Source organism: Thunnus thynnus, chromosome 11 (assembly GCF_963924715.1).
Source record: "Thunnus thynnus chromosome 11, fThuThy2.1, whole genome shotgun sequence".
Lineage (NCBI taxonomy): Eukaryota > Metazoa > Chordata > Actinopteri > Scombriformes > Scombridae > Thunnus > Thunnus thynnus.
This window is the reverse complement of record NC_089527.1, coordinates 7,127,515-7,155,459: the sequence shown is the minus strand read 5'-3', so window position 1 is coordinate 7,155,459 and position 27,945 is coordinate 7,127,515. Positions and strand designations below refer to the sequence as shown.

The 27,945-nt window shown below is 38.4% G+C and overlaps 2 protein-coding genes across 4 annotated transcripts; one reads left to right on the top strand and one right to left on the bottom strand.

Annotated features, from left to right (window-relative positions):
* Window positions 1-242: 242 nt before the first annotated feature.
* Window positions 243-22,877, bottom strand: pms1 (PMS1 homolog 1, mismatch repair system component). Of its 3 annotated transcripts, none has more exons than XM_067602976.1 (13): window positions 22,791-22,877; window positions 19,130-19,276; window positions 18,751-18,933; window positions 18,211-18,313; window positions 17,618-17,781; window positions 12,273-12,389; window positions 9,712-9,834; window positions 9,462-9,602; window positions 7,907-8,709; window positions 4,289-4,756; window positions 3,248-3,378; window positions 1,312-1,472; window positions 243-1,190 (listed from the first exon to the last, which is right to left on the bottom strand). In XM_067602976.1, the coding sequence occupies exons 2-13, from the start codon at window positions 19,259-19,261 to the stop codon at window positions 990-992; spliced, it is 2,727 nt and encodes a 908-aa protein (XP_067459077.1). In that variant the 5' UTR covers window positions 19,262-19,276; window positions 22,791-22,877; the 3' UTR covers window positions 243-989. The 3 variants fall into 3 exon arrangements, with proteins under 3 accessions (XP_067459077.1, XP_067459075.1, XP_067459076.1); XM_067602974.1 differs by lacking the exon at window positions 22,791-22,877 and adding an exon at window positions 21,620-21,697; XM_067602975.1 differs by lacking the exon at window positions 22,791-22,877 and adding an exon at window positions 21,620-21,697 and having other exon boundaries at window positions 19,130-19,273.
* On the top strand, window positions 22,876-27,945 carry ormdl1 (ORMDL sphingolipid biosynthesis regulator 1). Its single transcript, XM_067602983.1, has 4 exons — window positions 22,876-22,997; window positions 24,889-25,068; window positions 26,124-26,275; window positions 26,949-27,945. Exons 2-4 carry the CDS (start codon window positions 24,895-24,897, stop codon window positions 27,082-27,084), a joined length of 462 nt encoding a protein of 153 aa, XP_067459084.1. The 5' UTR covers window positions 22,876-22,997; window positions 24,889-24,894; the 3' UTR covers window positions 27,085-27,945.

Below are 27,945 nucleotides of genomic sequence, written 5' to 3'. Positions count from 1 at the left end.
CCTAATTTACATTTATGTATAAATGTTTCCTTTATTTATCAGCACTCTCGTTAATTATTCAACAATAAACACTCCGGCGTTCTGTGATAAGATAACCTAATAAGCCCTAAATGAGCTGCATCCTCAAATCCATATTTGTTAGAGGCCTTTCTTATTACAGATAAACTGTGCCATCAAATGTATTAAAAAAAACCAACAAAACTACTCAATGTTTACAAAATGAGTTACAAGCTTAACCAAAGTACAAATGTACAAATATAAATTTATTATACTCTGTTTGAAACACAGTTGTACAGAATTAGAGAATCGAAATAATTCAGGTAGTTTACAATAATCTGCTGCATAAAAAAGACACAGATGTTCGTTGATATTGCACTGCTGTTGAAAGGATAGTGGTGATTTTCTGTATTTCTCTTGTTGTCATCAAATCTCATGAGCGGAGCCAAAACAAACAATTAATTAATCTACTTATAAGTGTTGTGTGTGTGTGTGTGTGTATCCAAAGCCTGATATATCTTACTCCTCTGTGCCGTAAGACCTCCGTTTGTGACTAAAAACTATTAAAAACACATCAATTAGCCACATCGCTGCACTGGGTGACATTTTCCTTCATCACTAAGATTACGGTCGAATTTACAGTGTAGCATGAGGTTGTGATATGTAGCACAAACAAGCTAGCCAAGCATCTGCCGTACAAGGAACTTCTCTCCTGAGACTGAAAACGCTGTTAAAAGTCTTTGGAGCCATGTCTAAACAAACTACAGTAGCAATTGCCTTCAGGGGACAAGGTGTGACTAACTGACGTGTTTTTTTTTTAGTTTTTGGACAACAATGAAGGTCTACAGCACAGAGGAATAAGATATATCAGGCTTTGGATACATACACAATACTTATAAGTAGATCAATTCATTGTTTTTTTGGTTCTGATACAGAAAAATGCCAGTCTTATCCTTTATTTTTTCATAAAAATAAAAAAGGTGTCTGTGTTTTTACAGCTCTAAAGGCTTGAGCAGAGCCTCGGCTTCCTCGTCTGTACGAGGGATGTCAGTTAGGTGTTGTAGAAACGGTCGTCCATGGAAACAGGTCCGGTTGTTCTCATCAAGCTGCTGTTCCATCCGCTGAAGCGTCTCCTGCACATCCTCTCTGGATAAATGTGAGGGCAGCTGCCGGGCCAGTCGAACCGCTTCACCCTGTCAAGAAAAAGTCACATAGCACACATTAAATTAAACAAAGAAAATAACCTAACATACTTTATCAGATGCAGTTTGTTTTTTTTTTCCTTCTCATCCCTCAATTCATAGCGTGTCTCACTTGTAGGTAGTTTGTGACTTTAAGTGGCCGGCACTCATGCACGGTGCTGGCCTTCCTGTGAAGAACTGCAGTCAGGATCTCCCTGAGGTCCTCCACGCCGAGGAAAGGCACGCAGTCTGCCATAGCTGTCACTTCCAGATGTCTCTCGGCTGACGTGAGACCTGGCCAAAACAAGCAGAAAACAAGGATTCATATACTCCAGACGCTACTACTATCTCCAGGAAAGAATAATAAATAAATATTGTGGTTTACGGCCGGACTGATGACCAAGTCAAACAAGCGAAGGGCCAAATGGAGTGTTAAATGACTAATAGAAGCCCCAGCAGACTGAAAGGAAGTTGTCTTGTAGGGTGGAAGAATGATAGCTTCTCATTTCATGAGGAAATACTGGAAATCATGCACAATTTATATTTCTGATACATGACTTTGGATGAAAAATGAACCAAAAAGCCCTGGAGAGTCAGAGACAGTTATAATATTTCTGTGCTGGCTCTGTTGTCTGTGCGAGACTGCAAAGTCTAGTGCATGTGCTATTAAATATTTATGTAGAGAGCAACAACTGTCAGTAAGAAATGTCATTATTTTACAGCATATTTAACTGCATACAGAAATTTGCTGCCTCGCTTGTGAGAAATCTATCAATTTTAAATATGAATAGTCACAATAACCGTCACGAAGCTGTAGATATTCAGCAGACTGTGCAATGAAACCATCTTATATACGCCTCTACCTCCAGTCTCATGCACACCCACCGAGGCTGGCAGTGCCAAATGAAAATTCCTTGAATTTCTTAAAGGGCAACCATTCTCATCACCTGCACACTGGGGTACAAACCTACTGTGAGACCACGCTGTCGGGCAGAGAGCCAATGTCAACTGAGGTGAACCATTCCAGTAACAAAAACAACCAACATTCACAGGACACTGTATACCCTTTACTAGCGAACGGAGGAATAATGTCATAATAATGATGGAAGAAATCTGGCAAAAACAAGTTTAACTGCTTTATTTTTTCACATGATGCTTATAATTACATTTACCTTTGTTTTTGACTTTGTTTCTTATAGTAAATATATGGTTAAATTACACTAATGTCATTTATCTGTTAAATATTTAAACTGCAAATAGGATCTTCCTAAAATACGAAGCTTATTGGATATAAATAACACATTTTATATAAACAACTGATGTTTTTTTCTTTTTTTTTTTATCAATTATATTCACTCTACTAAGTCTAACTGGTTATTTACAGCAACCAGTTTATTGTTTAATATGATATATGTGTAAATTATTTAAATGTGTGTTTGGTTCACTGATAACTTTAATCCTTGAACATGTGTCAAAATAAAAGTGTTGTGGTCAATTTGGATGTATTTGCCAACATTTTCTTGTCATATTGAAATATTGTTAAACTTTTCTTAATCTTTTATGATTTTTTTTTTTTTTAATTACATTTGTTTGGTTTTATATCACAGGATTCTACAAAATCTGTAGTTTCTGTGTCATCATTCATTGTTTTTTTGAAAGAATGAGTATATTTTGTCTTATCCACAACTAATCCTACACACAGAAAACTGTCAGAAATAATTGACTATAATCCATTTATCCGGGACTGTATGTTTGACATTTCTCAGTGACTTGTGAACTATGACATTAATGATGGCAAACGGCTCCAACGTTTGTGAAATAAAACTGAACGATCCGTGAGACCTTTAAACAGCGTGACTCAGAAACATGAGAAAGGTTTGTTTTCTTACTGGTCCGTTATACTCCAGTACCCACAGTACCAGTTTAAAGGTTCGTATGTTTAGTGGTTTTGTTGTCGGGTTTTAAAAGGGCGAGCTGCATAATTAGCTGGTGAATGTTCGATTAATCGCGCACATGTTGGACTGTCTCGTACAGAATTAAATTAAAAATAACACTTTATGTACAAATACCTGGAGTGAGTCTGATTTTAAACCCGTTAGCCACGATTCTGGGATCAGAGATGAACATCGTTCCGTTCAGATCAGGGTTTTGTTTCTTCATGTTGCACAAAGCCTCGACATACTCAGCTCCCCTGAGACTCCTACAAGAGAGAGACAAGATGTAAAACCTACAACAACAGACTTTAGATATGAGCAGTGGTAACAAAGTACATTTACTCAGGTAATTAACTTGAGTATTTCCATTTTCTGCTACTTTATACTTCTACTTCAATACAATTAAGAGGTAAATATTGTACTTTTGACTCCAGTTTTCAGATTAACATTTGACATAAAAAGCATTTGATGAGATTATAATAAAACAACAAATTGTCTTGTGAGCTCTTGTATAAAATCATTGTGTAGTTGTGTCTCCTTGTCGTGTTGTTAGCGATTCCACCAAAGACACATTTACCCTCTAAACATCTCACATGGTTTCATTTCAGTAACTGTACAAATGATCCATTATTTCACCAAGAAAAACAAAGATGAGAGAAAATAACTTTTTCTTCTTTTCTGTCCCATCAGATTTATCTTGTGACCCTTTGGAGGGGCCCGAACCCTAGATTGGCAACCACTGGACTAACCTGTATATAAAAGTAGCTCCACCTCGAGCAGCTACAACAGTAAAATGCTGCTTATGCATTAATGCATCAGTATTAATAATTTATTATAATATATGGTTTATATCAGTCACAGCAAAACTTTTACCTTTAATACTTTAAGTAAATTTAGCTGATAATACTTCTTTACGCTAGTAAAATTTTAAATGAAGTACTTTTACTTGTAATGAAGTATTTAACCCTGTTGTATTGCTTTACTTAAGTAAAGGATCTGAGTACTTCTTTAACCATTGGATAAGGGTTTCCAAGGGTTAGGATTTGTTTTTCTTGGTAATAGTGTCTATTAGATACTCTTAAGTATCTAAAGAAATTGGATGAGTGTGCAGTTTCCCACAAGGAAAACAACTGACAGCATTGGAATTTAGCTGGAGAGAAGTGAGTGATACTTTACCCATCTGTTAACTGTATAGGGTTCTGCAGACTCACTGCTGGAAGTATATTATTCTCTAGAAGTCTCTTAAACAACAAGGCTTCCTCCACTCGAAATGGGTTTAACAACATGAGCCTCTGACCACATAAAATGACCCAGGCGCTCTGAGAGGCCAGCCGGTTTACAAGACGGAGGCCCCGCGGTGCTGCGCTGCTCTGGGATGAGAGGCGCTGAAGCTGCAGCCGAAGGGCAGCCACGCTGCAGGGGAGGGGCTGTGAGGGTTTAGGCGCAGGGTTCCTCATCTTCTTCTGGGGCTGAGCGGAGAAGAGCTCGTCCAGCAGCTGCTGGTTGGAGAGCGGGGCCTTGCGTTTCTGGCCCTGCGCGTGGCCTCTCGGGGTGCTCGCGCTCGTCTCTCTGGGACCTTCGGCGGAGGCCAACTTGGTCTTGTGGTTGTGGTGTTCCAGGTGTTTTTTTGCTTTCTCCTCATACCTGCGAGAGTTCAATCAAGTCTTTAACCAGCAGTGACAAACTTCTTTCTTTATTATTAAACCTATTCCAAGCTGACATCCCAACAAGCAGGCAAAACACTTCTAGACATCAAGGATATCTGAAATGTCGTTGTAAGTTTTATAAACGTCTATAAAAGTTACTTATAACCATTGTTTAAACAGCATTTAAATGACTACATGTGAACATACAGTTAGAACCTGCTTCACATTCAAATAGTCAATGAAACACTAATATGCAACCAAATATGTCCAGTTTTAACCTGAACGTCCAAACATCTTTTGACCTGCAAATCACCAAATCAATTCTTACTGGGATGTTTATCATTATTAATATTAATAACCAGCCCAAATGCTTTAATTGCCTGATAAGTGATTCAAGCTTTAACTTGTTTTATATACAGCTGCTCTGCTCTGTGTAACAGCTGCTGAGCTGCCATCTGTTGTTGTCTACTACAGTACACATACTACAGGAGTAGTATGTTCTAAGAATTTAGATACCGAGTATCACCTTCCCACTGTACATACTGAGAACATGATATTGAATTTTATGTATATATATATATATATATATATAAATATATAGGGTGCTTTCCTGAGCAATACAGGTATTTGCCAAGTCATGTTTCCATGCATCTTCATATGTTAAGCATTAAGGCTTAACATAGCACCCCATTATTCAAATAACCTGTTTCGTGAACTGTGTAATTCCTAGAAGTGGTACACCACTGAACGGTGGCGGTGAAAGAAGCCAAGTACTGTACTTACCACGTCTTATTTCATGTTAAAGACAGCAGTACGGCAAGGCGGGATTCTAAACAGATGGCTTTTTCCATACACTCTTCCATACCTTATATAAGGCCCCAAGTACTGCTGATACACATTTTCCAACCTTGCAATTACTTTAAATTGGTTTGCAGTAATCTAACATAATTAGGTTGAAGCGCTTTCAGTGCAGTATAATGGTGTTATTCCACGGCTGGAGAACAGAAGATTTCTGTACAAACAGAAAAGTTTGTACTTTCTGTTATTGATGCGTTTTCGTGCACCCGGAGCTTTTTATAAGTTATTAATGACTACGAGACAAGATTTGCCTTTTTCAGAGTTGGTTTTGATCCAACAGACTGAATAAAAAGGTAAAGAGTTGCTCACAGTTTGTCTGCTGAGCCTGGAGACACGACACAATCACTACTCCCTTTATCATAGACACTAAATAGTTTAATCAATAGTGAACGGAGATTTTAGACACTCGCTACTCATCATCATTTTGTGTCATCACTGTCAGCGGTGGAGTTGTGCAACGGCCATTTTTGAATCTATAAAACACAGCCCACTGCATTGCGTACATGCCGTGGACACTCCTTTTTTAATTTCATTGGGGAATTTTTGAGGGCAGTAAATACTGTAGATGACACTCAGATAAAATAGTTAATATGTAGTAAACAGAGAGCAGTGGTGAAGTACATTTACTCAAGTACAATTTTGAGGTACTTTACTGATACTCGACTACAACCGAGAGGCAAATATTGCATTTAAATATTGTACTTTTTACTCCTTTACATTTATTTGACAGCTTTAGTTAATAGTTCTCAGATTAACATTTGACATAAAAAGCATTTGGTAATATTATTATTAAAAAAAAATAGTTTAAGATGAAAGAGGTGTTTTAATGAACTTTTTGTCTTGTGAGCTCTTGTGTGTAGTTGTGTCTCCTTGTTGTGTTTCCCCTCTAAACATCTCACACGGTTTCATTACAACTTAACTTTGCAAATTATCTAATATTTACAAAAAAAATCAAAGATGAGAGAAAAGAACTTAGTTTTTCTACAGCAGTGTGTTGCTGCTACTATGACAAAAAAAAATGTGCTCAGTTTCTTGTTATGATGAGAGACTTTTTCATGTTGTCTTATAAGCTATTTCATGTCTTATTCTGAGATATTTTATTGTTATTACTAGATACCAGATTATTCAGTTTTTACAAGAAACATATCTAGTAATAACAAGAAAAGTCATTATAACATGAAATAATCTTGTAATAACATGAAAACGATTGTGGTGTTTTTATGTCATACATTATCGTATCTCACGACCCCTCAGATTTAACTTGTGACTCTTTGGAGGGGCCGGTGCCCTAGTTTGGGAACCACTGGACTAAACTGTATATAAAGCAGATAAAACCAGCTCCACTTTGAGCAACCACAACATTAAAATGCTGCTTACACATTGATGCATCAGTATTAATCATGTAAAATATCATAATATATTGTACTGTATATTGAGGGGCAGGGGCAGATATTCTGCAGAACAAGTACCTGACTTGTAATAAAGTATTATAATACTGTTGTACTTGTACTTTAGTAAAGCATTTGAGTATTTCTTCCACCACTGATAAGCAGTGACAGACACAACCAACGACCAGATATTCTAGCAGATGTCTGCATTTATCTGATCACCTCGTTTTTCTGTTTTGTTGTTTTTTTTTGTTTTTTTTTTAAATGACTCCATCTCTGTCTTACCTTCATTAATGTAAATCCTTTGACTCTGAGGGGAGCAAGGGGTCAAACACAAATGCTCATTACCTCCATCTGTTCTGTGCCAAATCTGTTTGGCACAGAACTCAAATCTGTTCTTGACTAGCCAACTATGTGTCACTCCTCCAACCAGTTATGAAGTAAGTGTAGGTGAGATTTTTTAAAAATGAACAAAGAGACTTGTGAGAACCTGGAAACAAGACATTTACCTTTCAGTTGATATTAAAAGTAAATGGTGAGATCTCTAATTAAAATCATTATATCACATCTGTGTTCAGGGATTATTGAAATTGTGGGAAGTTTAACAGACAGTGAACCACAAACGTGAGACATGTGAATTCTCTGGATGAGATGGCATCCTCAGGAAATAGACGACACTTCATCATTAGTGATACCTTTTTCACTGTGGAAAATGTTGTCTACCTATCCCGCTATTAGGAACAGTTGTCTGGAAATTAGAAACACAGCTCGTATCAACAAAATTTCCAGGCTGGGGCTTTTCACATGCAAATGACAGGTCAAACCTCCTCCTTCTCTCTCTGCCTTGCAAATAACAAGAAATGGAAACAACTGCTTGGAAAGGTGAAGGTCTGGAAACTCACTTCTTACGGTCTTCCTCCCTCAGATTTTTCCATCTCTCGTGAACGGCGACGCTGATATCCTGCAGGCTGGCTGTGGGTTTCTCCCTGAGGACCTCTGCTCTGACCTCCTTCTCATAGAGGGCGGCGGGAGACAGCGGTGCCCTCATGACGCGGTTGCTGATCAGGTCGTAGGCCGTCAGAGCCGCCCGCTTTTCCGTTATCACGTTGAACACCTTTTTGTTTGAGCTGCTCTTGATCTCATCCGAGTCTGAGTGATTGTGCTTTGAGGGTTGATGGATTTCGACGGGTTGAAGGGGTTCTCCTGACACGGGGTCCGTCAGAGCCGTCCCCCTGCTCCAGTCCTCAGCTGATAGACCGTCTTTACTCGTGTCTGCGTCTAACACGCCATTGTCCTCGCAACTCTCGGGGGATTTGCTTCCTGTATTAGCCGTTTCATCGTCATAAAGAGAAAAGTTAGACTCGAGCCCATCTGGGATCTGGTTGACGATCCAGTCCTCCGCTATAGAGGATGAAGAGCTGCCGTTGGAGGTCTGACTGTTCAGTGGAACATCGGTGCTCCCGGCTGTCGACGGAGCCGCGTCGCAGCGTTCGGGTGCATCTTCGAGGACGTCGCCGCCGCGGTCGTCGGGCGTGACATCCCTCTCCACGCTCGTCTCGCCGCCCGGTTGTGAAGCATCGGTCTGCAGAGGACTAGATGGTGAAGATGTTTCATGGCTGAGCTGCTTCCCCGGTGGGGGGTCGCTACTGGGCTGACAGCCATATAGAGAAACCAGTAAAGCCTCTACTGCAGTCAGCACAGCCTCCTAAATGTCACACACATGACAGATGGAAAATATTTTTATTAATAAAAAAAGGATAGGTTCACATTTTTCCAAATCCATCTTAAAATAACAATCAGGTGTCCATATGAACACTGAAATCAGGTTTTCCTCGCTGTAATCATCCCTCCTCTTCATACTGACCATCAAGAGATTCCCTCCAAACGAGCTTTGGGGGACAAAATCCACAGTCCTCGTTTTGTGCAAAAATGTTCTCAAAAGTTTATCTGAATCATTTATACGACTTCAGCTGCCTGTGTTAATCAAATAAAGTGAAGCTTGTTATTACAAAAATTCCCTTTTTTGGTTCCTTGTTGAGTTGCAGTGGAGGGATAGAAGCAAAAAGAAGGAATTTTCTGCTAAAAACACTTTGTCAGATAGTCTTGCTTTGACTCATAAACTCATAAAATCTTCTGATAAAATTCTGATGAACTTCTGCAAAAAAAATACATTTTGCACGGAAGAACGACTGTGAATCACTCATATTGAATAGACATTAGGAAGGGATCTCTTAATAGCCAATAGCTCTTACAGCAAGAAAAACTTGACTACTGTACTTGAAAAACTGTAAATCTATCCTTTAACATCTTGTAGTCTAGTGTTTTTAATTAGATCCCCGATGAAAAGAAAAAGTTGGACGGTGCTTGAAAACACCGCTGTCGAAGAGCTCAATAACACGTCTGAACAATAGATTGTGACCACATGTTCAACTGATCAAGCTTGAGTTTCACAACTACCTTGTTATGAAGGAGAACCTGGGTCTTGTCTGGTGTCAGGTTGACGTCCACCGAGGAAGGCGAAACAACGATTTTAAGCATGAGGGTGGGATATCGATTTCGGTCGTCGGGATACTGAGCGTTGTAGTGTTGACGCAACAGCTGATGATCCGTCCAACCAAGATAACGAGGAAACATAAAAGAAAAGAACGGCATGAGATACAATATAAAATATTCATTATATAAACATTTTTATCCAGAATGACTTTACCTTCATTATATCTTTTTGGTGGACAGGCCTGTTGTTGACGAATATGAATGTTTTGTCAGGTGTCGACGTGCTTGTAGAGGAGTAATCTGCTCCAGGCTTCGGAAAAAAACCATCTAAAAAAATCTGAATAAAAACATAAAATAAATGTCAATATTAACAATCCGACACAAGACAAGCAGACAGTAGATGTCATACAAAAAATACAGTGAGGAAAATATCACACTGCATAACAAACAACAGCTGTAATAAGGGAATGAATTTGGCTGGGAAGTTTCTGAGATGCCTATGCAAACATTTTCATACCGACATGCTCAGCAGCCGGCTGGCACGGATGGGGTAGAGGGGGTGGGGGGGGTGTGAGGGGGTGGTGGGGGGAGGCGTAACTACACGTTTTAAAAACCTGGACATTACATAAACTTTGCCACCATTACATTTTCAATTAGGATGACACGGTTGATCCAGTCCACTGCCTGCACAGCTGGGAATGAAGCCATTAATTCTGATTGTGCACAAGCAAACAGGCACTTGGCAGCGGTCGCAGCATACCGCGCATACACTGCCGCGGCGTAATGAGGACGAGTAGTAGCTACATTTCCACTCGTTTCATCGACTCCCTTCATATTTTTCAATGGCCTGGATGTCTTTGCAACTTTTTTCAGACAGTCAGTGAAACGAGAGAATCTACTAGCAGGCTTCACTATGAACACGGTCGACCCAGGCTGGTGTTTTTCTATTAAAATTTGCGTCATATATTATGACCTTTCACCTAGAATCACCGCCTGAGGCAGATCTCATGAGCTGAAATTGATGACTCGACATAAAACCCAACAATTGTACTCAAAACTCCATTATGAATGTGAGCTTGTAAGAAATTATAGAAAGCTATTAATGTTCTACAGATTGCAGGCGGTGAGTAGCCATGCTTTTTTTTTTTTTTTTTTTCTCTCCACATGGCCTCGAGCCCACTATTAGCAGCAACGCACGCCAATGAAGTTAATAAATGAACTGCTGTTTCAGGTCGGGGCACATATGCTTCTCTCTATTTCTGCTCATTAGGGTCACTTTATGAGAGCACGAATGGCACCTCTGGCCCTGAAGGGCCGCGGCTATGTGTAGTCATGCTGCCAAAAATGAGTGTCACATTTTGTTCTGCAGAGGAATAGCTCTTGCAACTCTCCCCGAGCGAGGCCCCGGTGAAATTGTCAACCTGGCTCCCTTGATCACTAAGCTTTGGTCTTTGGGGACAAGGAGGAGAAAAGTTCTCTTTCATTGCTACAGGGAGTAAGAGGGAAAGGTGAAAGGTTGTTCTCATAACCGGGCACCAAAGTGCAGCAGCAAAATAACAACAACAAAGAGGAAAATGAGAGAGAAACAGGGTGAAAAGGGCTGCTCCATATCTGTCAGACTAGATTAGTTGGGAGCCTGGCAGCAGGTACGAGCCACATGACACCTACCGTGACCAAGCAGAAAGTTACCGCTCAACAGTAATTCAATTACAATCAGCGCAGCAAAGCTTAGCTAACCAAAATCACTCACTCTTCATCAGGAAAGAACTCAAGAGAAAAGGGCAAGGGAATAGTTGGCCAGCCACCAACTGACCACATTTGCTGGCTTGAGACCAGGCGTTCATGATGAGGTTATTAGCTCACGGTCAAGTATAACGTGCGTGCTTTCATTTGCTCGGCAAAAAGTATCCATCTTAACGAGGCTTTTAATGCGGTACTGACAGTTAAATTAGACCTTTCGGAGACAAGTAAAACAAATAAGCTATCCGGCGAGACCGTGTCAGTTATTTCCAGTGCAAATTACATTATTACAAATATGTTTTTAAGTGCTTTTTAGTGTCACTAAACGTCAGAGAAGCTGACCTCTAAAACTTTCCTGAAACGAGTCAAAAAAATCTTTTTCAACCACAAATCAAAAGATTCGATTTTTAACCGAAAACGGGACTAAAAGACGTGTGATTTGAAGTCGGACTTGTTGACAGTGAGCTTTCTTTAAAGGGGGCGAGTGTGTTTCTTTTGAAGATAAACTGCTATATTGGCCCCATAATGAAGGGCAAAGGGGCATGGGAGCCACAGTATGAGAGCAAAGAGTGGAAGGTGTGTGCACGAGGTGGAACGGGCAGCATGTGGCGGCGTGCCAGCTCGGCCCTGCTATGTGCCTGTGACGCTCATCCATCAGAGAGCAACGCGCTCCATGCAGTCTCTTCACATTCACTGCATCATTTGTTACGACGTTCAAAGGTGACTTTGTCCAGCTGAGCAACGGTCCATGTGAAACAATAAAAATAACAGTTGACCATGAAACCAGAAACCTGTAAACGCCGAGCCTTTATACTGTGATATAACACAGCTTTACATCGCCTTTAGTCAAGACGGGGGGAACTATTTCAAACTGGCTTATCTAAAATGTGATATGATTTTTTTTAAATGATACACACTCATGCATCTCTAGCAATGTTTGCATGCAAGAAAACAAAGAAAACTCATGTATATTCTGATATTCGTTCCACAGATTTGCTGAATTTTCTCGTCTCTGCGTTTTTCCCCTTAACTAACCTCTGGTTGCTCCTGGCGATGGTGGCAAGGGAGCAGGTTGGCAACAGTACCGGGCCCCAGTGTAGCGAGGAGGGCGCTTCTGTGATCGACCACCTTGGCCTTCTGCCAAACCACCACCTGGAACAATATGACACCGGTCGACTTCCATGAGTCCACATCAGGCGAATCACACTGCATAAACACCTGTCAAGATAGAAACTGGGCCACCGGAGCCGCCAACATATCCGGAGCTCGTACATATTCTTTGTAAAGATATTCAGCCAGAGGAAGATGAAACTGTAGTGATACCAGCAATGTCCGGTTTAAAAGTTTATGGTTTATGAAATTCATTCTGAGGGCGCCATCGAGGATCTTTAATGGGGATTTAAATTACAACAACTTCTTTATATATATCTTATGATTTAAATCAGTGATGTGTGACAGAGTTTCAAGACTATATGACACCATGTAGAGCTGCAATGATTAGTGGATTAATAGATTAATCACCAGCTATTATTATAATCAATTAATTGTTTTGGGTCATTGTTTTTAGTCCAAATTCTCTGATTCCAGCTACTCAAATGTGAATATTTTCTTGTTTTTTTAGTCTTTTATGACAGTAAACTGAATATCTTTGTGTTGTGGACAAAACAAGACATTTGATGACGTCATCTTGGACTGTGGGAAACAGTGATTGACATTTTTCACCATTTTCTGACGTTTTATGGTAAAAAAAAACAACTCATCGATCAATTGAGAAAAGATTAATTGAAAACCTAAAACTACAACAGGACATTCAGCTACTTCATCATGATTATTTCCCTTATAAAGACTTTATAGCATTTTGGAAATCATTACAATTAAAGTCAAAAACATCCTCTTCAAACTTACCGGTGACGCCTGTGAAAAAAAAAAACCTGCTTTATTACCAGAAAAGATCATGTCAAGATCAGGAAATATTTTTTGATACAAAATATGTTGACACCCACGGGTCGGGCTTGTAGTTTGTGTCTCCCTGTGATTAGATCCCCTGGGTGTTGATTTCCCAAAGCATGCGCTCCGTTGCGGGGCATGTCTCAGCTATTAAATACGCAATTTGGCACATGTAAACGGATCACTCCTGTAAACAGTTCTCGAAGAAGCTGTGAAACACGACACAGGCCGAATAGCAGAGTTCGAGATAAAGGATAGGGGCAACTGAGTGCTGATTGTACAAAACGGCGGGGGGGGGGGGTGAGGAAACTGATTTCTATGAAAGCTATATGGTGGTCGTGTGCCCCCTCCCTGACCCACGCCACCTACACGCCTCTGTGTACAAACTGGCTGCAGCCTGAAACTGAATCTGGGGCTAAGTCCCACAGCTGTGTTCAGCAACTTACTCAGGCGTCATAATCAGCCAAATCCGAGTTCACAGTCAGCCATATTTGTGTTTGGGGCACCTGACAGTTATGCTTAGCTGTGGTTGGGAAAGAGCAAAAAAAAAAAGGGGGATGGAAATGTCTAATTGCTAAATAATTCCGCTGTTGATTAATCTAATCTTATGTAATGGAACAAACTGACATAACTGGATTTTTTATTATGTGCCCCCGAAAGCATGCAACTCCTGTGTAACCCAGAGGGAGAAAAGAAACCAAATAAAAACAGTTTCAAAACGTATTTACAACCAAAATAACTGACTTTTTTTAAATAGGCTATTCATACCGAGAGCATTTAACCCCGATACAACTGATAATTAACGACCGGTTGTTAAGCTGATGATTAATTGTTCCAAATGTAGACAAATAAAATTGGACGTTGTGGAATATGAAACATAGCTTCGGTATGTGTGTTGTCAACTACCTCATGCAACAATCAAGTAGTTATCTGACTGTTTTCCATTCTCTAATGGCCATTTTTATGATTTCTTTTTTATCTGAACTATTATTTTATGAACTTTTTTTCAGACACTATAAATACAAAGTGTCAATGATGCAAGAGTCTAAACCTTAACGTCTTAATGACGTAATGAAATGATACAAATAACTCTGTGCAGCCAACTTGGACACAAGTCAAGCATTTCATTCATTTAAGACAATATATAAAGTGAATTTACTCTGGTGTTGAATCATCTTTATCTGCTGTTTATATGCAGATTTTCTTCTCTACAATTTCCTGATAGATTTTGGGTTTCATTGCTTCCTCGACGACTACGAGCTGAAACCACGATGCAAATACAGAACAGTGTCTGTTTACCAGTAGCTCACATCATATTATTCCAGTAGCATTGTGCACAGTGTAAACAGTCTCCTCCATTAACAGCACTGACCTTTACTATTTTCAGCTATTCATTTGCTAAATGATGATCTGAAGCTGTGCAGCTGTGCAGCACCTCTGTCTTGCAGTGATGTTGCAGACGGAGCAGCATCATTACTTTATGTCTTCTGTTTAAGTTTTAACTGACAGGCTACTGAATGTCGAAGGCTCACGTCTTTGGAAAAAGGTTTGTAGATCTTTGCATCCTTTATGGACATCAACAATTTATTATATTATAACTTAAGATAGAATTTATTCATGTTTTGATGCAAGCAAAGAATTTCAATCACTGTTGGATCACTGCTTAGCTTTGTATTTTGTGTTTTTTATGGTCTGTGGATGTAAATTAGCTTTGAGCTAAACTCCAGTACGGTGCATCTTTTATGTTAAAAACTGTCCCAATAAATAAATACAACCAACCTTTTTAAAAAAGAGCAGGAAGCCTCTAACTCACCTAAATGTCAATACATCTGTTAAATATCAATCAACACCCTTTAATAGCAGTCATTATCCTCAAAGTTAACAACTATATGTGTGATAATTATCTATTCAGAGTTTTATTATGAAGAAGATGAAGAATAGAAACACAAAGCAGAAAACCAGAGAAGTTTGAATGTTCTGAGAGCATCGATGTTATTCAACAGATTAAAAGCTGAATCAAATGCTTTTATAATTAGTTTTAACAAAAGTTATTCAAGTAGTAACTCATTTTAATAATATTTAGAAGTGTTGTATATTTTCTTTGCATCCAAAATGCACTGATGTGACTGAGGGCCACATGCACAATAAATAAAAGAGTCCTACAACTCATAATTACTTATAAATAATTACATGTATTGTACATTTTAATGCATCCTTGTAAGAAATCTGGTTTCTTTAAATAAATGACAGTCTCACCGTCCGTCAGGTTAGTCCGTCCGTCCTCGGCTCAATAAAAGCTTTATAGTCGATGTGTTTATAAAAATGTTTCCACGAAGCCAAAATGATTATTTTTCCATTACACGTAACAATTTCATAGCTCACTGACTCGCATTCACACCGACAACGAAACAACAGGGAGGCTGGAGACAATTAGTGTCTTCAGAAAGGGTGTTTGAATCATAATTTATCTGACAAAGCTTCTTCACACGTCTGACGGAGACGCAGAAAAAGAGAAGCGGCGAAGACATTGGATTTCCAGACGCAGAAGTTACATTTCATAAGATTAAAAACGTCCGCAGACACATTTGTAATATTTCACAATATCATAAAAATGTGAGAGAAATATAGACGAGTGTGAAAAGTGATCTGTGCTCTTATTTGTTGGTATTTTACTCCTCTGACATGTTTTTTTCTCGTCATGCCTGAATGTCGATGAACACATTTACAATCCCACATTCAGACCATTTTTATTATCATGTACAGAACAAACACTCACTTTATATCAACATTAAACATAATGCAGCTCTACAATAAATCCAATCAAAGTTATCATGATTAGTTTGTAATTAATGTGTTTAAGAGACTTTTTGGAGGTTGTAGTTTGTGGTGCTGTTGAACTGTAATGTGTTCTAATATTGTATCTACTATAATTCATATAAATGGAATGAACAATATCAATCAATATCAATATATAAATATTAGAAACATCTCTCAGTGTAACCCAATACAACCTCTCAGAAACAGATTGATTATAAATTAAACATGATAACCTTCATGAAGGTAGAGGTTTATTGCAGCTGTGGCATCGTACTGCATTAATATTAACAACTAATAAACTGCTAAGTGTTTGTATTTGCTGCTTGTGCTTCATAATGGTTGTTGTTGTTTTTATTTGTTATTCTATCTGGAGGACATACTTTTTAAACTAGTGCTGTATAAATATCATGTGTGATCCACAGAGCTTAATGACGTTCAGACTCTCATCTGAAGACTAATGAGGACACCTAGTGGCTGCTGTTTGTAGTGAAATATATACTGAAAAAACTGTATGAGCATGTTTAAAGTCCCTTATATAAAGTTTATAACTATTTAACTTCATAGACTCTGGAGGAGGGGTCGTTACATTGATCCATGTTTTGTAATCTAATAAATTTAATGGTAGAGATGATTAAAAATCTTCCTTTTGAGTATCAAACACATGATAATGGCTTGAAAAGTGATTATTTCATCCTTATGTAAAGACCAATAGCTTAATTTATGGTTGGAATATCTTAAATTATATATTACAGAGCTGCAACAATTAGTCAATTAATCGATTAGTCGATCGACAGAGTTAATTGCCAACTATTTTGGTAAATCGAATAATTATTTTTAGTTGTTTTTAAAGAAGAAAATCTCAAACTTCTCTGGTCCCAGCTTCTCAAATCAATATGACACAATATGAATGAATATTTTCTTGTTTCTTTAGTTTCCTCTGATAGTAAACTGAATATTTTTGGATTGTTGACTGTTGGTCGGGACAAAACAAGACATCTCATTGGGCTTTGGGGAAACAGTGATCGACATTTTTCACCATTTTAAAGAACTGATTAATTGAGAAAATAATCAACAGATAATGAAAATAATCATTAGTTGCAGCCTTAATATATTTTAAATATTAAAATGTCCACAGAAGCTTCTCACACCAGCTGCACAGATTAAAATGAGAGTATCTGCTGTGACACCTGCTGTCTAGACACGATTTAGGAGGACAATAGTGTGACAAAGATGTATATCGAGACATATTTTGATAACTAAAAACTCCACATTAAGGTGCATGAAACTAAACTGCTGTTCTTTGTGATGCAACAAACTATAAACTTTTTACAACCACCATTAAAACCCACAGTGGTGAAAAGTTTGATGCTTATATGGGTAACAAATCACTTTATCACTAGTAATTGCGCTGAGTGATGAGATGGTGGAAAAATAAAATATTGGACAGTTGTTAAGTGTAAATTACGTGTATTAAATTTGCTGGTTTCAATGATGCTACCTGACAGTCACATCACTTTGCAAACTCTGCGTTCTCTTCAACTTCAAGGAAGTTTCTGTACATTAACTTCAGATTGTTCACCAGTGAGAATATTCACGTGGTTGGAGGAGCGACTGACCTTATTGTGAGCGAGCGTGAGCCTCAGGTCAGGTTTTATAATGGCGTAGGCTATCAGCAGGTCCTGCACTTTCTTCACTTCCTCCTTGCACTTCTTTGTGGAGGAATAGTACTGCCTCCTCACTGGAAGATTCTTGAAAAGCTTCAGTACGCTCACTGTTGTTCCTGGAAAAAACACAAAGAACAGAGTTGTGCAACAGCTTCCTGTGACGAGACTGAAGGATGCAGGAAGACTAGATGTACATGAACACCATGAGGCCCAAACATAGATGGCTAGATGTGTGTTATTCTGAAATGTTTCACAATAACACGTAATCCCTTTAAGACTTGTCCATCAGCAAATACATTTGTCAGTTTAATGACTGGCGGCTTTTGGGGTAAAGATATTAATAAATAGAATAATCAAATCATGGAAGAAATCAGTAACTTCATAATTATGGTACAGAAGATAATAAAACCTCCCTCAAAATACAAAAATATTAAACCTGTCAGCGACACAGCAACATATTTCCAATTCAGCAGAATGAAAAACCATCAAAACATTCATAAGTTGAACTTCAGCATCTCGTTCTGAGTCGGTTAACGATGCCTTGCCTTGACCTAAGTGAGACGGCTTCTGAGAGACGATGCCTCCTGTGCAGTTCAGTGTGTACTGGGTGCTGATGTCATCGTCCTCGGTCTTCGTAGTGACGGCAACCTGAAGAGAAACAGCACAACACCACATCAGGTCAAACTACACCATCCCAGTTTATTTATTTTACTGCATTACATACATACTGTTAAAGAAAAGGGTGTTGCTATATGTAAAATACTAAATTATGAATATATGTAAGAGCTAATATGCTTTTTTTTCTATTGATAAGTGGACATTGAACCTGTTGAAGACTAATAAATGAAATAACCTCCAATTAGATTGCAAAATGTTGACAAAAAAATACAACATTTTCTAGTTTTGCATACTCTCTAATGTTTTATGTTGTAATAATAAAGTATTTTTGTTGATAGAGACATATGCAGTCCTCTAAATATGGATCCATGTCATCAATCAGGTTCAGTTTTCAACTTCCAAACAGATAAATACCAAACTTAAGTACTGAAAAAGCAACATTATGAATTTCATAACACAACAATTACCTCGGCAACGGCGCAGACGGAGCCCAGCGCCTCTCCTCGGAAGCCGTACGTCTCCAGCTGCTCCAGATCCTCGTGGCTGCAGATCTTTGAGGTGAAATGTCTCACGGCCATCACAGCCGTATCAGCAGCTTTGATTCCTTGGCCGTTGTCACGTACTTCTATCCGGTCCAAGCCGTAGTTCTCCTACAATGGGATATTAAAAGTCAGCCATGTCCTGTACATTGTCTGAGCTGTGAGAACAATACAACAACAGCTGTCACACCCTCCGTACTTAAGATTTACAGATTGTATTATGAAATACAACAAAAACTTATCACTCATAAATCATTATAGTTCTATAAATAAATATTTTTTTTGTCCAGTAATTTTAACTCTGTACCAGTTTAACGTCAATGCTTGAAGCTCCAGCGTCCAGGGAGTTTTCCAGCAGTTCTTTCACAACGTTCACTACAGAAGTGATGACCTGCGAGCTGGACAGCAGCCGCACGGTGTCAGCAGACAGCTGCTTCATGATTCAAGACACCTGCTGAAGAAAACGGCCTCATATTAGTTTTATACTTATGAATGTTGTTGAGTCGGGACAACATCATGACGTGAGGGTGGAGCGAAGCTTGAGAAATGTTTAAGATGAACACATTCGGGACTCCTACTGCGCAGGAATATATTGTTAAGAAATGGTCTGGCAGGTGTAAGCCAGCAGGAGATCATGTGTTTGGTCGTGTGTGTATCTGTCCGCAGTTTATCTTGCATATCACTGGACCCATCAGCCTAATAATCTTTGTGCACATTTATGACTGTGTGCTCAAGGATCTCTCGTGGTTACAGTGATTCACGGTTGTTGAAAAGCCAGTTTTATAAACATGATTTATACCGCCATCGCCTGCTGACTCCTTACTCCTCTTAACCAGCCAGTAGGGGCCACATGTGATCAACAACTGCAGCAAAAGACATTTCCAGCAATCAGCTAGGCTAAAAACAAGTCTGTTGCAGCTCTCATTCTGGCCTTTGTCGTGGCTCAAAAACTGACATCCACAGAAAAGTTTGATCTCATCTTGAACCAGATTCATTCCATAACCGATATGTTATGATCCACTAAAGTTAAGCATGATATGAGATGAATAAAGCACTGTTTTTGTTTGGTTTGCTGCCATCTTGACTGTCAGGGAGCCAGGAGGGACAACTGAGTGAGATAACTGAGACTGTACATGAACAAGAACAACACAGCCTGTAAACATTATGTGAGGCAAACAAATCAGTTTAATTGTCCATCTGCAATAATAATAATTATTATTATTATTATGACAAAGACACAGATTCACAGTCTTCTTGCCACAAGTAAGGATTTATTACTGTTAATCATAGAAATATTAGAGCTGCCACTAAGGATTCTTTTCATCATCGATTAATCTGTGCAACAGTTTCTTGATTAATCAATTAGTTGTTTGATGAACGGTGAAAAATCTCAATCACTGTTTTCAAAGGTCAAAGCTGCAACTTAAAATGTCTTGTTTTGTCCCGACCAACAGTCCACAACCCAAAGATATTCAGTTTCCTGTCATACAAGATCAAAAAATCCCAAATTGATTGATTGATTATCAAAGAACTAATCGATTAATAGTTGCAGTTCTAAACATCTTAAGTCAAGAGTTGAGGATGAAAACGATTACGCTAATAAATACGTGAACTTAACAAATAAAAGAGCTTCCAAGCAGTTATTTACTCGATTCATTGATTAGTTCTTTAGTCTATGAAATATCAGAAAATGGTGAAACATATTGATCGCTGTTTCCCAAAGTCCAAGATGATGTCGTCAAATGTCTTGTTTACTCCGAAACCCAAAGATATTCAGTTTACTATCATAGAAGACACAAGAAACTAGAACACAACCAATATATATCAGCTGACCAATATTATCAGCTGATATTGGCCTATAACAGATATATCGGTATCTGTGTATATGTTGTCTGATATGCACCAATATTTTTTTATTTTTAAAAGTTATATAGGCAGCGTTTTATGTATATTTGGTCCTTTTTCTTAATTCAAGTTTAATATATACATATGTTTTTTGTTCTGTGTGTTATTCTTAATTACAGTTATTTATAATTATTAAATTCCCAGTGAAGTTTACTGTTTCAGTGCACTGATGTCATTTTATACAATAAAGTTTATTGTTAAACTGTAAATTATCATGCTTCTGTTACATATCTTTGTCACAAGTGTTTGATAACCACATTTGAGGGATCATTGCAAAATACTCGTCTCATAATGTGTGTCTATATATTTAAGATTATCGTCAATGCATCGATATCAAAATTTTTTCACTCCCTAATATCGATATCAGCCCCAAAAATCCAGCATCTGTCAGACATTTAAGAAGCTGGAGTCTGAGAATTTGGACTTTTTTGTTTTCTTTAAAAATGACTCGAAATGATTATTCAATTATCAAAATAGTCTGCGATTAATTTAATAGTTGGCAACTAGTTGATTAATTGTTGCAGCTCCACTGTCATTGAGGACTAAAAACACCAGAAAATATTCACATTTAAGAAGCTGGAATCGGATTTTTTTAATGACTCTAAATGATTGATCGATTATCAAAATAATTGGCAAATAATTTCATAGTTGGCAACTAGTCGATTAATCGTTACAGCTCTAAACATCTTAATAAATAATTACAGTTAGAAGGCGATTAAACGTTAGAGCTCAAACTAACGTTAGCTAGCTGCTCTGCGGCTCGTTTTAAGCTGTTTAGACTCGCTAACTTACTGTTGAAAACATCATTTCTTGCACATTTACGTTAATGGTTACAACCTCATATTAAACTGAATATTAACGTCAATAACAAGATAAATAGTTGAATACTGACTTGCACAAGGACCACTCACTGTTGGATCTTCCATAAACAACAGACACGAGCCACACGGCGGAAATGACTCGATTCCCGCCCCCTCTACTAAACGCTGATTGGTCAGAAGTGACACGTGGGCGGGTTCAGAGGTAGACACACTGAAGTTTACCCTGAGTTTGAGCTTGCAGGTGCAACTCGTTGTCAGGCTAATTAGAAATACACAGTGGTGGAAGAAGTAATCAGACATTGGAAGACTTAATAGTCCAAGAGAAAATAATAAGACTTGTTTATTGGACCTGCTCATTCTGTACACTGTTATAATAATGATATACTGTACATGCTGTAATTTAACCTTAATGGCATTGCAGAATATATTCAAGATTCAAGATAACTTTATTGTCATTTCTCAGTATTTGTATACATTGAAATTAAATTCCATTTCTCCCAAACCAAAAACAGTGCACTCGTAGAATAAACTATTTAAACAAAGTTAAATTAATTATACAAATGCACACAAGTACTCATTAGATTATTAATAGTGAAGCATCAGTGTTAGAGCAGCATGTTACTGATGTAGCTGCTGGAGGTGGAGCTAGTTTACACTACTTTATATACAGTTAGCTAGTTTAGTCCAGTTGTTCCCAAGCGAGGGGTCGGGCCCCTCCAACGGGTCAGCAGATAAATCTGAGGGGTCGTGAGATGATTAATGGGAGAGGAAAGAAGAAAAAACAAAGTTCTGATACACAAATCTGTTTTCAGTTTTTCTCTAATCTTTGATTTTTGGTGAAATATTGGATCATTTGAACATTTACTGAAATGAAACCATGTGAGAAGTTTAGAGGGAAAAATCACTATTTGGTGGAGCTGTTAACAACTAATAGACATGTGAAATGTGACCCCGACTACACACTGCTTTTTATAAGACGTCAAAAGCCAAAAAGGTGGGAAACCACCGGTTTCATTTTTAACAAATTATATATAAAAGCTTGTTATATTATCCATTGTGTCAAATCTTTATCTGAAAAGTAACTAAAGCTGTCAAATAAATGTAGTGGAGTAGAAAGTACAATGTTTCCCTCTGAAATGTAGTGGAGTGGAAGGATAAAGTAGAATCACATGGAAATACTCAAGTAAAGTACCAGTACCTCAAAATCCTACTTAAGTACAGTACTTGAGTGAATATACTTACTTACTTTCCACCACTGCTCTTTTGTAGAAGTTGTTGTCAGTGAGACTCAGCCTGACAAGTCAAAAAATGGGGCATAAAAACCTCTATAACAGTCTCCTTCCGCTCGGGTCTGTGCCCGTGAACTGAACACACGAACACGGCGGAGATAAACCATTTCTCTCCGTAGCAGTTTGGTTCCACAAATACCTCCACTGCTCGCCGCCACCTGTAAGTTTCCACCGCTTGGTTTGTGGTTGTTTTGATCTTTACACTTTTCTTAACCACAAAACGTTACTTAACGTCTCTTATTTACGCAGTGACGCTGGCCAACTTTGGTTTAAGCGGTTGGCTCGGTTCGGGCTATGCACTGGAAACGAAAACACGTCTCATGTTTACACATAGTTAGTAGGACGAGCCAGACATTAAAGATTAGCTAGATAATCCGGTTTCTATTAAGTCATTCAGAAATATAATCAGTTTGACTCCATATAATTGTATATCTTAAATCGTGCAGTTTGCTGTAGCTACATTAAAAAATTAATCAGCAAATAGTCCAAGCCAGTGAAAGTGGGCTGAGCAGCAAAACACATTTAATTTCTATGCAACTGTAGTAAAATCTAGTTTAACAAGTCTTTCAGTTGTTTCAGTCATTCCTGTCGTTGTATATACTCACTATCCACAAGTAAATAGTCTTGTTATCAGATCAGAATATATCTGTTTGTTGCACTGCATGAATAATTGTTGATATTTATTTGGCTAAATGTTAATACAGATGTAATATTAGCAATTAAAAGGTGTTGTTTCTTCTATCACAGTGGTATATTTAACCATTTGTGACCTTCTCAAAGTATTGCAAGGATTTCCACTGTCAGATTAATGGTTGTCAAAAGGGCTGCAACTAACTATTACTTTCATTATTGATTAATCTGCAGTTAAGGCCTGTTTTCTAGATTAACTTAACAGTGAGAATGCCTGTTTTTAATTTCCATCATGCGTGACAAAGAAAAGCATTACATCATCAGATTTGAGAAGCTGAAAGCAGCTTTTTTTTCTGTGGTCAAAATATCATTTTAGCTGGTGAAATAGTGGAACAGATTTGCTGAATGTTGGCACGCATCGGGTTCCTGTTGTTTGGGAATGTGGGATTGAAGTCATCATTGCTTTTAATGACTTGCGTCCTGAGCTCTGTTCCTTTTCTTTAATCCAGCCTGGCAGCTTAAAGTGTGCCAGAGGGCAAAGTTCAACCAGATTGCATAAGGTGTTTCATAGTTATCACGTTCAGTCTTGCAGGCAGGTCAAAGTGCTACAATGGTACTTTTTGGTAATATCATGTGTGTCTTATGTTATTGTATAAATGTATGATTGCACTTTTTTTTAGTTATGATTGGAGATATTTACAGAGCGTGTTTAACTGTTTCAGGATTGTAGTAAATAAATCTAGTTTTGATTGAGTTAAAGGTGATATTTCATACTTCAACTACATATTTTATACTTCAACACCTTGTATTTGCTTACATGATACAAAAATAATAATCCTCACAGTCCAACATCACGTACCTACTAAAATACATATTTACAACTAGAGCTGCAACAGTTAGTCAGCTATTTGATTAGTCAGCAACTATTTTGATAACTGAATACTAATTTTAGTCTTTTTTTTTAAGCAAATATGCCAAAAATGGTCTGCTTTAAGCTTCTTAAATGTGATGATTTAATGCTTTTCTTGAATGATAAACTGAATATGTGTGAGTTTTGAACTGTTGTTCATACAAAATAGGAAATTTAAGGATACAACTTTTTTTTAATGAAAATTAGTTTAAGCTAACTCTGGTGCAAATGCTAACATTTATGTTTAAAACTGTACTTTGTCCCAATGAATACAAGCAGCTATGGGAAATTATAAAGGGCATTTTCACTATTTTCTCACATTTAAGAATCAGCAGATGGAAAGTAATCATTGCAGCTTTATTTACAACCATTGATCTGACATTAGAAATCATTGCAATACTTTCAAAAGGCCACAAATGGTCATAACCACAGTGAAGTAAAACAGACATCGGAAAGCTGCTGAAAGTCGACTATTTTAATAACATTATTCCTGTAACGTTTTCATCCACAGACCAGAATGAATGTGGGTGTGGCACACAGTGAGGTGAACCCAAATACTCGGGTCATGAACAGTCGAGGGATCTGGCTGACCTATGCGCTCGGTGTCGGGATACTTCACATCGTGCTCCTGAGCATACCCTTCTTCAGCGTGCCGGTGGTGTGGACTCTCACGAATGTCATACACAACTTTGTAAGTCTCTCGCACATCCTCTTCGTCGCTCTCCCCCCCCGCCCCCCCCTGAGACAAAACCAAACCACGCTGGACCATGTTGAATAAAGACATTTAAGTTAGCTGTAGCCTAAAAGAGCCCGAGTGTCTGTTAAGCTTCTGCTGCCGAGGCCTGCGCTTATGTTTGTGTGTGTGCTTGTTAAGATATGCTCTATTTTTGGGGGAGGCCGTCCTTGTTGCAGAGCCTGGCGCGTGACCTATTATGATGATGATGATGATGATATCCCCACTCCACATAAGGTCCGTAGACCAAAACTGACCTCTCATTGTTACACGGCCAGCCTCAAATGAAGAAACAAAGTCGATTTGTGTGACATCATCAAGTAGTGCGAGCTCGAAGCAGTTTGCGAGGATTGTGTTTCACAGCCAATACGGAGGGCTATTAACAGTAATGGCTAAGGTCAACTATAGCCTATTGTTTTCTACACAATACAGCAGCAGTGTGTTGATTATGTCTTGGCTGTTCGCCACCGTTTTAGTTTGATTACTTTTCCTTCTGTAACGCACGTTTTCCATTTAAAGCTGGATTCCTGTGTTTTCGACACAGAGGCATGTTCGAAACGAGCGTCATTCCCGAGATGGCAATAAATCTGCATCATCTCGTCCTTTTTTTTTCTTTGTGGCTCTTGAATGTTATCATGGTGGCGCGCAGAAGAAGCCTCAGGCGGGAGATGTGTTTTAATTCTTTTTTTTTTTCCTTTCTGCTTTAAACGCTCCGCAGGCCGAACACCAAAAACTCCTGCAGGAAATAAAAGTTTTTATTCCCACAAGTTTATCAGACGTAAACATGGACTTTCCACCACAGCCTCAAACTTTACATATTTAAAAAAAAAACAAACAAACCTTTTGCTACTTTTTTCCTCCACATGGTGAACAATATTCAAAACCTGCTGTATATTTAAACAGCCACGATTATAATCAAAACTCATGCAGTTATAACAGAGAGAACAAGAGGGAAACAAGTCATCAGTCTCACTATATTCACTGCACTACTGACTGACTCTTTGTCTCTACAGGGAATGTATGTCTTTATGCACGCGGTGAAAGGAACGCCTTTCGAGACCCCCGACCAAGGAAAAGCCAGACTCCTCACACACTGGGAACAGCTGGACTACGGCGTCCAGTTCACTTCATCGAGAAAGTTCTTCACCATCTCACCGATCATTCTGTATGTATTAGATACCCTTTGATTCTGTCCTATATTTTTATACTGATCTGATAATATCAGTACAAAATAAAACTGATGGCGTCATGTGCAGAGTCAAACCAACAATGAACTGATCTACTTATAAGTATTGTGTTTGTATCCAAGGCCTGATATGTCTTAGAACTTCAGTAGAAAGTCAGGAAGTTGTGATATGTAGCACAGAAAGCTGTAAACAGAAGCATGTTCTCACCCATGTGCAGCAACATTACACAGAACTACTCTTTGGAGACTGAAAACATGATCGCTGTTGTTCGTCTTTAGAGCCGTTTCTAAACAAACTACCATGATCATAATCTTCAGGGTGAAGGAACGTGTCACCCGGTGCAGCTGTGTGACTCACTGACATGTTGTTAATAGTTTTTAGACAATGACAGAAGTCTACAGCTCCAAGGAACAAGATATATCAGGCTTTGGATACACACACAATACTTGTAAGTAGATCAGTTCATTGTTGGTTTGGCTCTGCACTTATCCTTTAAGCACTGATGCAAAAAGTAACATGAAAACAGAACTTCATCAATGCTAACAGATCATAACAGTGGTGTTGAACGGTTGCAGGACAGTCATGGAAAATGAAACGCTGAAACTTATACAAACCTTTTTTTTCTGTGTGTCGTCTGTTTTCGCTCCACAGATACTTCCTGGCGAGTTTCTATACAAAATACGACACGGCGCACTTCTTCATAAACACCGCCTCGCTCCTGAGCGTGCTGATCCCCAAGCTACCGCAGCTACACGGAGTGAGGATTTTCGGTATCAACAAGTATTAAGTTATTGTAAACGCGGTGCCTCGTAGCGACACAAGTTAATCCCTGTGTAGTCCGTTCCGCCGATGTGTAAACTAAAGTCGAACAATTTGTGTAAATGTCACTGTCGTCGTTTAGATATATCTGGTTTAAGACGAAAAGTTTAAAAAACAAAAAACAACAAAAAAAAAAGGAGTAGGTATGTAGATGACAGGATGCCATACGCATTACTAACTTATGTGAATATTTAATGATGTATTTTTTGGCCTGCATAGACCCGGGCTGGCCCAGGTATCAGTGAGGCTTTTGAGTTGAGTTTGTTTTTTTTTTCCTTCAGTTGCCCTCACTTCACACGGTGACACAAATTGTGAATATGTTTCTAGCCACAAAGATGTCCCAAATGTATTTTTCAAAAGATGTTTACTTCGTAAGGGTAGGAGCCTGTGGCTCGTCGTTTATTGGTACACTCTCATTTTGTAACGGGTGTCAAAACGTATTCATGCTTGAGTGAGGAATCATAGTCTTTTTATTTGCATTATTTCCTTCGTATGTGAATCATTTCTCAACTCAATCAACAACAGGGCAGGCTTTTTTTTTTTCATTGTACAGTTTGTTTGTTTTTTTTTTTGTTGTGAATGTCTTCTGTGTTCAAGAAAATGTAAATGTATGTAGAAACGAGACAAACTCTTGTCGTCAGGTTAAGTGTTTACTGAGGGAGGTCTGCCACGTCTCTGTGATGAACGTAGATTCATGTAGTTGCTGTCTTTAGATTATGACTTTTTGCTATCATCAAGGCAGCTAGTCCTGCTTTGTTTGGCCATAGCTCATAGTACTCTTGATATTTCTTGTTCTTAATCTTATTAAATTGTTTGTGCCCTCAAAGTG